At 41.4% G+C, this 12,822-nt stretch overlaps 1 protein-coding gene across 3 annotated transcripts in view; it reads right to left on the reverse strand.

Moving 5' to 3' along the window:
• Positions 1 to 11,758, reverse strand: part of LOC106563265 (endoglin) — a 51,111-nt gene extending 39,353 nt beyond the window's left edge. The window contains exons 1-2 of one of the 3 annotated variants that reach the window (XM_045689991.1): positions 11,392 to 11,758; positions 9,855 to 10,081 (exon numbers count right to left, since the gene is read on the reverse strand). In XM_045689991.1, coding sequence (XP_045545947.1) covers positions 9,855 to 9,918 — 64 coding nt within the window. In that variant the 5' untranslated portion in view covers positions 9,919 to 10,081; positions 11,392 to 11,758. The remainder of the gene's footprint in view (positions 1 to 9,854; positions 10,082 to 11,391) is intronic. The other 2 variants (XM_045689990.1, XM_014128696.2) reach the window with 2 other exon arrangements.
• Positions 11,759 to 12,822: the final 1,064 nt, after the last annotated feature.

The raw sequence follows: 12,822 nt of genomic DNA on the forward strand, positions 1-12,822 counted from the left end.
GGGGGGTGGGGGTCTGCCCCAGCCTTTCCAGCTCCACACACCTATTGTCCTGGTGTTTCCGCGGCCGCAGACTGAGGCTTGACCATCCACAGGAAGGTAAACAAGCTCTTATCAGCGTTCTGCAGGGGCCCGCAGTGTCCCCTGGCCTCTCACCCCTACACTGCACAACACTACACTGTGCTTCACCTCTCTCCTCCTCTCTCCCCACGCCAACAAAATCCCCAAAGTCTACAAAAAAGTCCCTAATTATCACTATCACTTTTATTACTAATGTGTGTGTGTCTGGTTGTCTGGTTCATCCTTAGGAGCAATTTCCAAATACCTGAAGGTACCACGTTCATCTGTACAAACAATAGTACGCAAGTATAAACACCATGGGATCACGCAGCCGTCATACCGCTCAGAAAGGAGACACTTTCTGTCTCCTAGAGATGAACGTATTTTGGTGTGAAAAGTGCAAATCAATCCCAGAACAACAGCAAAGGAACTTGTGAAGATGCTGGAGGAAACCGGTACAAAAGTATCTATATCCACAGTAAAACGAGTCCTATATCGACATAACCTGAAAGGCTTTTTGGAGAAATGTCCTCTGGTCTGATGAAACAAATACAGAACTGTTTGGCCATAATGACCATTGTTATGTTTGGAGGAAAAAGGGGGAAGCACGGGGGTTGCAGCATCATGTTGTGGGGGTGCTTTGCTGCAGGAAGGACTGGTGCACTTCACAAAATAGATGGCATCATGAGGACGGAAAATTATGTGGATGTATTGACGCAATATCTCAAGTCATCAGTCAGGAAGTTAAAGCTTGGTCGCAAATGGGTCTTGCAAATGAATAATGACCCCAAGCATACTTCCAAAGTTGTGACAAAATGGCTTAAGGACAACAAAGTCAAGGTATTGGAGTGGCCATCACAAAGCCCTGACCTCAACCCTATAGAAAATGTGTGGGCAGAACTGAAAAAGTGTGTGCGAGCAAGGAGGCCAACAAACCTGACTCAGTTACACCTGCTCTGTCAGGAGGATTGGGCCAAAATTCCCCCAATTTATTGTGGGAAGCTTGTGGAAGGCTACCCAAAACATTTGACCCAAGTTAAACAATTTAAAGGCAATGCTACCAAATACTAATTTAGTGTATGTAAACTTCTGACCCACTGAGAATGTGATGAAAGAAATAAAAGCTGAAATAAATCACTCTCTACTATTATTCTGACATTTCACATTCTTAAAATAAAGTGGTAATCCTAACTGACCTAAATCGGGGAATTTGGAAATATGCATTCGTGCAGGTAGCGTTCTCCTTCATCACGCCCAAGAAAGCATTTTCACTGCTCCAGAGTCCAATGCCAGCAAGCTTTACACCACTCCAGCCGACGCTTGGCATTGCACATGGTGATCTTATGCTTGTGTGCGGCTGCTCGACCATGGAAACCCATTTCATGAAACTCCCAACGAACAGTTCTTGTGCTGACGTTGCTTCCAGAGGCAGTTTGGAACTTTGTAGTGAGTGTTCGAACCGAGGACAGACATTTTTACACACTACGTACTTCAGCACTCAGCGGTCGCGTTCTGTGAGCTTGTGTGGTCTACCACTTCGACGTTGTTGCTCCTAGACGTTTCCACTTCACAATAACAGCATTTACAGTTGACCAGGGCAGCTCCAACAGAAATTTGACAAACTGACTTGTTGGAAAGGTGGCATCCTATGACGGTGTCTCGTTGAAAGTCACTGAGGTCTTCAGTAAAGCCATTCTACTGCTAATGTCTTTCTATGGAGATTGCATGGATGTGTGCTCGGTTTTATACACCTGTCAGCAACGGGTGTGGCTGAAATAGCTGAATCCACTAATTTGAAGGCGTGTCCACATATTTTTGTATATACAGTATATACACTGCATTCGGGAAAGTATTCAGACCCCTTGACTTTTTCCACATTTTGTTACGTTACAGCCTTATTCTCAAATGGATTAAATTAATGCCCCAAAAAAAAACGAAAACAGGTTTTTAGAAATGTTTGCAAATGTATAACAAATAAAAAACAGAAATACCATATTTACATTTACCTCCCCATCCAAGCGAACAGAGCTTGAGAGGATCTGCAAAGAAGAATGGGAAAAACTCCCCAAATACAGGTGTGCCAAGATTGTAGCGTGATACCCAAAATGATTCAAGGCTGTCATAGTTGCCAAAGGCGCTTCAACAAAGTACTGAGTAAAGGGTCTGAATACTTATGTAAATGTGATATTTCTGTTTTTTATTTGGAATAAATTTGCTAACTTTTCTAAAAAACTGTTTTTGATTTGTCATTATTGGGTATTGTATGCAGATGGATGGTGGGGGGAAAAAAGGATTTAATACATTTTAGAATAAGGCTTTAACGTAATAAAATGTGGAAAAAGTCAAGGGGTCTGAATATTTTCCGAATGCACTGTATATATTTTTTATTATTTATTTATAATTTAATTTATGGCAGACGAAACATGTCTTGTGAACTAATGTGAACTAATCCATTGCGGAGGCTGAGACTAATGCATTAAGGAGGCCGCGGGGATGGCACAGTCCAAGAAGTGTGGCTAAATTCACAATGCATGTATCTCTCCAGAATGCGCTCTCTCTCGACAATTTGTGCACATTCATTGTTTGCGTTTGATTGTTAGTGTCTATCTATTCCTGATTCCATATATCACCAGTAGTACATTTCCCAATAATTCCTATAATTTCTAATATACAATGTTTGTTTGGTTACGGTCATGAAAGGGAAAAATGTTATGCTCAGATCCAGTGGAAGCGTCATGAAATAGGCCTACCTGATTACTATTTATCACTTGTGCAAATAGCCTACAGCTGTGTCTGTCCCAAGCTCACTGGCACCGGAAACTCTGAGGGCCCAGAATATTTTAAACAATGTTGCAAGTTTGCTAGCAGGAGCTTCAGGCTGACTCAAGGTAATAGTTGATACAATGTTTCAAGTTCGTTGCAGACAGGCCATGTGTAGCCAATTTGATTTATAGGATATTTATTTTTATCAGGATATTCTCTACCTGCAGGCTGCAATGTTTTCATTTGTTGGCTTTATAGGCGGTTTTTACATAGTTGGCAATGGCAATAGAAGTTATCTTTTAGGTTTGTATAATTTTCCTTTAGATTTGTATAGAATTAGGATTAACCACATGACAATGATTGTGAGATACGTAGACCTTATTATAAATTAAATGAAACTGTTCCATGAAAATGTGCACATGAAAACATAACTGGCACGCATATCGGTAGAAATGATCAAATAAACTGGCATTCCACATGAAAATGGTTCCAGATTCCTCATGTAGCCTATGACCAGCAACTTCAGCAGTGTAAAGGCAGAATCTGCGAAACCCAGTAGGAGCAGGAGAAGGATGGTCGGGTCAGGTAAAAAAAAAAAAATTCTGGCTCTCTTGATCTCTGGCTCCCTCGAGTCATTTGTGTCTTATTTCATCAAATAGTGTGCTTAAAGCATCAGAAAAGCTCAATGCATTGCCTACAGTATATCGTAGATTTTCTTAAAACACATATGTGTCTATATATGGTAAAATTTCAACCAGTCAATTGGGTTGAAAGAACAGCCGACTTTTGGTCGACCAAGATTTTTTACATTGGGGACAGCCCTGTTGTGTGTGTACGCTCACGCGTGTGTGTGGTTATTTAGGTGTGTTAATGGAATTGAGCTGTGGTAGAAAAAGAACCCGATTGTCATACTTGAGTAAAAGTAAAGATGGCTTAATAGAAAATGACTCACATAAAAGTGAAAGTCACCAAGTAAAATCCTACTTGAGTAAAATTCGAAAAGTATTTGGTTTTAAATGTACTTAAGAATCAAAAGTAAATGTAATTCCTAAAATATACTCAAGTATCAAAAGTAAAAGTATAAATCAATTCAAATTCCTTATATTAAGCAAACCAGATGGCACCATTTTCTTATTTTTTTAATTTACGGATAGCCAGGGGCACGCTCCAACACTAAGACATAATTTACAAACGAAGCATGTGTTTGGTGAGTCCACCAGATAAGAGGCAGTAGGGATGACCAGGAATGTTCTCTTGATAAATGTGTGAATTAGACCATTTTCCTGTCAAAATGTAACGAGTACTTTTGGGTGTCAGGGAAAATGTACAGAGTAGAAAGTACATCATTTTCTTTAGGAATGTAGTGAAGTAAAAGTAAAAGTTGTGAAAAAATATAAATAGTAAATTAAAGTACAGATACCCCAAAAAACTACTTAAGTAGTACTTTCAAGTATTTTTACACCACTGGCATTGAGGATGTGAAAGCTGGTCTGTAGACAGCTTGTCTTCATATATAATTGGCTTTGTTTACACCTCTTGTCAGATATCTCCTCATGTCAGAAGTAGTACAACAAATCCATGGAGGGCCTATGGCTCACCCACACACACACACACGTATCTCTTAGAAGCTTGAGAGCTGTCTCTCAATTCATCTTTATGGTTTGTCTGTCTGTTGCTGTTCCTAAGGCAATCTGATGCTTTGATGTTGAAAAACTTAGTGTGCTCTTGTCATTCACTATACTAGCAGTTCTTTCCTAGAATGGTGATGCTAGGAACTTTAGATATGACGAATGTTAAATACATTGCCGTTCCCCATTGATACCCTACAGGCTCTCTATCTCTGTCTCTCTCACAGACACACACAAACACACACATACAGAAACATATATCTGTCATATTCCAGGCAGCATCAGCGTGTGCAATGTTTCCGTTTCGTTGCTTTGGTTGCCTCTTCCTTCAAATTGACAAGGTGTTCCATAAACACTCTATTAGCTCTCTGTCTTCAGGTTGGTCGCAGTGTGAACAAATTAATTTATCACTAAATGGCGAGACATTGTGAATTTGCTCTATAGTGAGAGTCTATTCATCTTCCAGGCATTAATTAGCAAATGTGGCTTTTGGAGGGAAAGACTAATTTAGCGGTCGCTGTGCTAACTCCGTTCCACCGAGCAGATGGAAGCGGCAGAGACGCATTGCACACTGGGTGCTTCCAATCATTCAAGATTGATGTCGCTTTGCACAGCATATGTTGCTCATAGAACCAACAGACATTACCCCGTTTTTCTCCACTGATTTCCCAGAAAATATTAACGAGCCCACTTTGGGATCGTCGCATCATAGATAGCATAGCTATGAAGGTTCTGCTACTTTTCGACACGTTTGAGAAGTTGAAGAAGTGGAGTTAGGTAGAGTCTGGAGCAAAGACAGAAAGATTGTGCTGCTTTGCAGTGCCAAGTTTTATTTTTCTTCCTCTAAGAGTAATGAAATAGTCTGAGAGTGGAAAGCTGTCAACAAGCTTGACTATATTCCCTCAGGAAGATAAGTACAGACTGTTAAGAGCCCTGAGCATGGCATTGGGATTTGTTGGAGTCACATGACAAACATCTGCAATCCAGAGCCTTTAATTAAAGCCTCTCCCTTGATCACACTTTCTACTTTTCAATGTATTAATAATGGGAAAAGACTCTATCAAAAGCTTTCCATCATATTCAGAGGGACTCTCTATAACCCTAAATGTGGCCCCTACATTAACACGCCAACACACACAGGAGCACACTCATGCGTGCACACACACAAGCACACACACCAAGTTTGTCATGAATCAAAGAGAATTTTGAGCGCTTCACCACATGAATCCAGAGAAAGCAGCATGACACCTGAATCAACACGAACGTACAACTTTATACACCCAGGCTTGCATAGCTCTACCATTAGGGTCAAATAACAAGTGACTGTAGCTACCCTACGTTGTTTCAATTCTGAACACCATTCAATCGCGTTTTTTAAGATTTGTGAGACACATCGCAACAAGCTTCAACTAAAGCCCATGACACCTGTCATTGCTTCAAAGCATCAACTCTTCAATAATAATTTCCTGTCCTTTAGAAGCTTAGCTGACAACTATCTGTGTTCTGCCTGAAGAAAGCAGCACATCAACATAGCACACTAAATAGTTTATGAATTTGCATAGTGGGAAATAAAGAATAGGTACCAAACAGTCAACCCAAGTACTACTCTCTCTGGGATTTGGGGAAGATAACCCCAAAATAATTTTTAAAGGGACAGGTACAAATCCCCTTTCAAGACTTCTTTTGATTGGGCAGACCCTTGGCTGAGTATGGACAGACTGGCCAGAGATAATAGCTACACAACGCCATGCCTTATCTGTCCACAGTGTGCAGACGGCCGCCGCTGGCATGGGCACATAGCGGTCGCCATTCTGATGAGGAGTTTTATCTCAGCGCCATGTACTAATGAGCCATTCAGGTCGCACGCCACTGTCAGCCGACCAAACCGACCTGGGGGACCTGGGCCTTACCAATCCCCAGGGATAGTGCACCACGATGAGAAAGAGAGGCAGGCAAGGTCCAGAAACAGTGGCTGAAACGAGTGGACACTTAAATATCAATGACTATGTTTTCATTTAACATGGTCATCTTTTGTTAACTAAAGTACTCCACGTAAATAATTATGTGTGTATTTGTTAAGAGCTCAATGGAACTAGTGCTCTCTCTCTCTTTGCCTCACAGCCAAGTAATAGAATAATTACTGAGGCTCAAACATCTCCTTGCAGATGAGAAACGATTGTGTATGTTACTCGCAAAATGTTTTTCCTAGATATGAAATAAGTCTTAAATTAAATGGTTTCTAAGATGAAAGTGTGCCTATCAACATTTGGTGATGCATAGCCTAAATAGAGTGAGCTAGATGTGTTTTACAGTGCTTTGATATATGCCTTACCGCATGAGGGTTGCCTTGTTAACAACTTACTTCAAGAAAAACATAACTCACAAGCTGGAAAAAAATAATTTGGCTCTCTAAACATTTTACTTGACACTGCTGCTGCCCTGCTTTACTCCAGAGATAAAGTGAACCATCACACATCCTTCATAATCTATACACAAACAGGAAAAGTTATCCGGCAGCAAACATTATTGTAACTCATCAAGCGCTTACTCTCCCTTTTAGGTACAACAGACAGAAATAGGTAGAGAGGTGAACAACACACTGTAGCATACTCACTGGGCACAGACATCAATTCAACATTCAACATCTAACATCGTTGGTTCAATGTAATTTCATTGAAATGACGTGGAAACAACATTTATTCAACCAGCGTGTGCCCACTGGGTAGCTAGTCCTGCTCAGCACTGCTAGTCAAAGAGAGAAAAAGAGGCAGTCAGAAATGGATTGTTGATTGCAACAGTGAGATAGAAATCGGTCTGCAGCAGCGACAAGTGGTCGCGTCACTATGTCTCCCTGGTCCTGCCACCCAGTCTGGCTGCAGTGTGGGGAAGTGGGCTATTTAGACTCTCAACGCCATTTTTAACAGAGGCAGCAGGTTTTTTTTTTTTTTGTTATTTCCCTCTGCAAGGCCCTACTAAGGAGCTGTCTGTCACCTCTTTTTATCCCTCTCTCCTTCTCTTTCGCTCTCATCTCTCTCTGCATCTTGCCATAGTGTATTTCTCTCTCACATACAATCTCTCCCTCTCTTTAGTCCCTCCCCCTCTTTCTGTTCTACCTTTCCTTAGCATCATCTGTCTCTCAATTGCTCTGCCTCATCCCTCACTTCACCCTCCTCTCTCTCTCTCTCTCTCTCTCTCTCTCTCTCTCTCTCCCTTTCATCCCTTTCTCTCTCTCTGCACCCCTTTCCCGATCAACCCACTTTTTCACTGATGTGTTGTTGGATAGTTACATAATCCACCCCTAACCACCACCACCACCACCATCTCCACCCCTCAACACCCCCCCCCCACCCCCCACCATAGCTTCCTCAGGATGTGGTCCTAGTGGCTTCCCTGCCTGCTGTTCTGCTACTCTCCTTACCTTTCTTCCCTCCATCTCCCTCCCCCCTAGTCTGTCAGCTTCCCCCAAGCTCTCCTTCAGGCTCCCCTCCCTCAACAGCAGCTGCCTAATCACTTTTGTACTTTTCCTCCAGTCTGTGGAGAAGGACCCGGCTGGGAGGAAGTGCAGCGGGAGGCCAAGAGTCGACAACCATCACGTCAGGCTCCCACAGGGAACTAACTGCACTGGGGAGCCGATGGGGCCTACAGTCAACCTAGCCTCCTGTAGGGACACCCCCAGAGAGGGCCTGTACAGCTGATGGCCCCCATGGAACTACAGAACAGAAGTCTGGAGTCCAACTACCGTCTGGAGCCCAAACGGAGGCCCCCAACAGGGCCAACAGGGATTTAATCCAGTGAGACCAAAGCAGTCGACACAGATTCCCAACTAGAATCCACTACAGAGGGCTACACTGTCGACAGACAGTCACAGTTGTAGCCACAACCTCAGCCACTCACTAGTGATGGGTGTAAAAAATGCTGTGTTCAGAAACGTTGCTATAGGATTCCTATTTGGAAGTCTCACAGAATATTCCAATAAATGTCTTGGCATGTCTCGGTTATGTTTCAGTTGCAGTTTCAAGTTGTATTAGTCGTATGTACAGGATACACATGGTATATACCGTCCAACAAAATGCTACTTGCAGGTTCCTTCTCCACAATGGTACAACAATAAGAAATACAATTTAAAAAATAATACTAACTGTTTTGGACAGCTTTCCTTTGTCTGCTAGAGCCAAATACAACAAATGTGCATATTGAGTCAAAAGTACCACTTGAGCACAAGGAGGATATCAGTGCATAAACCTGAGGAGCCACTGGAATCGCATGAACTACACCTGCTCTCTGACGTAACTATCTGAAATAAGCATCACTCCAAGGATCCACACATGTTAGCGGCCAGAGCATAACACAAGACCTGTCAGAGCATAACTGAACACTGCAGATACTCTTCCATTTCCTACATAACACTCCGGCTAACTGCCAACTAACCACTGTAGCCACAGAGAGCAATTGTAATGGCTCCTTTTGGTAGGAACTAATGCAGGGGACCACCATCGCTTGTTGGCCAAAGCCTATGGGGAAATGAATGTTTTTTTGTAGGGTTTTGGGATAAAAGAGGAAAATAAGACCTGTGGTAAACGCAGGCTTAGGAGATCTTATTAGTTTTGTTCTATGACATCTCCATCAGCTAATGTCAATTTTTGTGAATTTTGAAACATTTATGTAATGAAAATAAGCACATAAAGCAGATAAATGCTTCATAATTCATAAAGGTCATGTTAACTGACTGATATTTACAAATGTATAAGATCTAAGCCTGTGTTAACCTCAAATCTTATTTTCTGTGTTTATCCCAAAACCCCATTCATTCCCCATTGATTTTTAGCAATGGCTGAACAAACCTGAAGTTTAATTTCCATTTTTTAGGACTACAAGCTGGCGAGCTCTATTTAACATACCTATTTGTTTTATCATACGCCCCAAAAACGTACTTGATAAATATGTCAAATAAACACGCAAACCAAGACAAATCTAGGCTACCTATAGCGTATACCAGCACAATAATAAACTGATGCACACATTTCTCATTTCATCCTTATACTATACGACTTTTAATGAAAGTAGTCTTTAGGAAATATTGTCAGTCACTATACACATCTATATACAGACTCATCCAATCAACTGGTAATCCTGAGAGACAACCACTGAAAAAAGCAGTGAAAATAAAGCCCTGGTTGTTTTTTTAAAAAGAGATGAGGTTAGAATAAGTAAATCATGACAGTTCAAATCAAGGTTAATGCCGGTTTTTGAACTTTGCTTACACAGAAGGAAAGACCCTCTAGGCTTCAATTCAGCACCAGTCTCCAAGTCGAGTCTAGCACCCTAGCAGTCAACCAAACAGCTCTTCACTTACACAACCATTAAGAAGAGATGGAAGTTGGAGGTTCAACCAACCGTTGGTCTTACCTGAAGTGGCGATGGCAAGGCAGAGTAGAAGCAGAGGTAAAAGTGACATGTTGCTGCTCTCCATCTCTAAGTCAGATATCTGTGGGAGTCTCAATGAAGAACTTGCTGGTGTCTAGGTGCTCGGGCAGCGTCCTCGTCCAATGGCAGCACGGCTGTGACTGTGGTGGCAGTGGTTCCGCTCCAGAGGGGTGACTACACAAATCCAGCCTTGATAGGTCAAAGGTCAGCTAGGAGAAAAGAGGCTGGGCATCAGTAGGAGATTGCCAACTGCCAAGCAAAGTCATAGATGAGGTGAATACTGAAAATATCCAATCAATAAGGAATAGTCTATACCTCTGATATTACTGATGCTGCACATTTATATAATTACATCAGAGTAGAATTAATATAATGTCAATGCATATTAATCAATGTAATACTCATCCTCTACACTCAATGCTGGCAAGCTTAACAAATCCTCTCAAGAACCTTTCCTGTTGAAAATTAAATTGTGAAATGGTGTTGCCAAGATTATAAACCGCATCACTATCTTTTTTCTGTCTTTTATCTGGAATAGTGGCATCTGAGAATATTATAGGATAAAATGTTCTCTCCAGAGGGCCTCTTAATAAACGTCCAGGATCAGATGAAGTACACTGATTAACATCTATGTTAGTGATGATTAACAAGGCCATTTCTGAGCAATGTATGTACTGTAGTCTCTCTACTCAACTACCCCCCATTTCTAGTAAGGCGCTTGATTAGTTAGAACTGTTGCTACCATACCAAATTCAGATAAAGAATGGGATAATTAGTTAAAACTTGACACGTGACATTGCCATCAACTTCTGCATGTGCAACTAATGATAGGCTACAAACGTATTACACTTATACTTCCAATGAGATTGTCTGTTCTTGGATAGCCTAGAATATTATCATCGGGGCCCAGAGCTCTAGGGTTATCCAGTGGTCAGTAACTGCTGGCCCAGTCTGCCAGGAAACAGTATGGCGTCGCTTTCTTTAAATAATGTTACAATAGGGAGATCTGATAAGCGGGGGAGACTGCTCTTGTTATATGATTCATATAGAGCGAGGGGAAAAGACTATATAAACTGTTTATGCAACCAAAGCAAAACAAAAGTAACTTTGACTACTTCCTTAACCAGACAAACACGAATTATTGAGTCAAATGCCTAATAACGGTTTAACTATAGAAAACGGTCATTAGAAAGTAGTTGAATATTTCAGGTAAACGGAAGACGGGCTATTAAAGTGAAACAAAAGCAGCACCGTTATTTTTTTTATTTGGCTGAAATAAATAGGATGGATAAGTGAAACTCATAGTTCTGGTTTTCAGAAATGTACGATAATACGGCTATAGGCTATACGTTTATCTGACAATAGCTCATAGTTCACAACTTTATAATTCATGTTAACAACTTATCTTACCTAATTGTCACATATCATTGGCTTCAAATAAACAACACATCAAGAGAATACATTGTATCAGGGACAACAGCTAAAGCTGTCAGCAAAGCATTGATTAAAAGAAACTCACATATCAATGGAGACTGTCCCTTTTAAATTGCGGGTATAATCCACGAGTGCAAAAGAAGCAGTCAGTCATGTAAACGCTCATAAACTTTCTAGTGTAGCTGGGCGGGCGGGGAAGCGCAGATTTACTTTCGTACCACTCCCAAAGACAAGAGTTTCGCGCGCTGGTGCTAATGCCGGTGACTGACGTCAATACCCGCACTGCTTGTCAGCACAGAACATTGTGAGAGACACTTTCAGGCTGACTCAAGGTAATAGTAGGGATTTCTTTGAGATTTTGCATCGCAGGTGAATCGACAACAATGAGATATGGTCGACCGGTAGCAGCCTAATGAAAGAAAATAAGGTATAAATCACAGAAGCATGAGTTTGGTCTTTCCATAACCCATTCAACATGGTTTATTACAATGTAATAACATAGCAATAACCCAAAATGTTACGTATTATCAAGAGTAAAGGGGTTGTGTCCTTATAATCTCAGATGGGATGATGATGATGATGATCCCTAGGTTTTGGAAGAATCTCACCTCAGTATAACATATTTATGTCAAAACCAACTGGGGACCACACCGCCCTCTTGAGGCCAATATTGCTACAATCATCATTTGTCGCTCTGTGGGAGTTGTAACTGTACTCTTTCTCATCCTCGAGACTGTTTTGTTTATGAGAACAAATTGACATCATGTAGCCAGGGATGTAATTTCAGAATGAAAATAAATATTTATGTATAAACATATTACAAATATAGAATGGTATGATGTGATGATGATATCCAACAATTGTACTCTTGTCAAATGTCTTATTTGATAGGCTAATTAATAAGTAATCCAGTCAGTTGTTTATTTGTGACGGAAGTTTACATTCACTAAGGTTGGCATCATTAAAACTCGTTTTTCAACCACTCCACAAATTTCTTGTTAACAAACTATAGTTTTGGCTAGTCGGTTAGGACATCTACTTTGAGGTATGTGGCAGGGTCTACAGTCAATCACGGACTACAAAAAGAAAACCAGCCCCGTCGCGGACAAGGATGTCTTGCTTCCAGACAAACTAAACAACTTCTTTGCTCACTTTGAGGACAATACAGTGCCACCGACACGGCCCGCTACCAAAACCTGCGGTCTCTCCTTCACTGCAGCCAACGTGAGTAAAACATTTAAACGTGTTAACCCTCGCAAGGCTGCCGGCCCAGATGACATCCCTAGCCATGTCCTCAGAGCATGTGTAGACCAGCTGGCTGGTGTGTTTATGGACATATTCAATCAACCCTTATCCCATTCTGCTGTTCCCACATGCTTCAAGAGGGCCACCATTGTTCCTGTTCCCAAGAAAGCTAAGGTAACTGAGCTAAATAACTATCGCCCCGTAGCACTCACTTCCGTCACCATGAAGTGCTTTGAGAGACTAGTCAAGGACCATATCACCTCCACCCTAC

Source organism: Salmo salar, chromosome ssa11, assembly GCF_905237065.1.
Source record: "Salmo salar chromosome ssa11, Ssal_v3.1, whole genome shotgun sequence".
NCBI classification, from domain to species: Eukaryota; Metazoa; Chordata; class Actinopteri; order Salmoniformes; family Salmonidae; genus Salmo; species Salmo salar.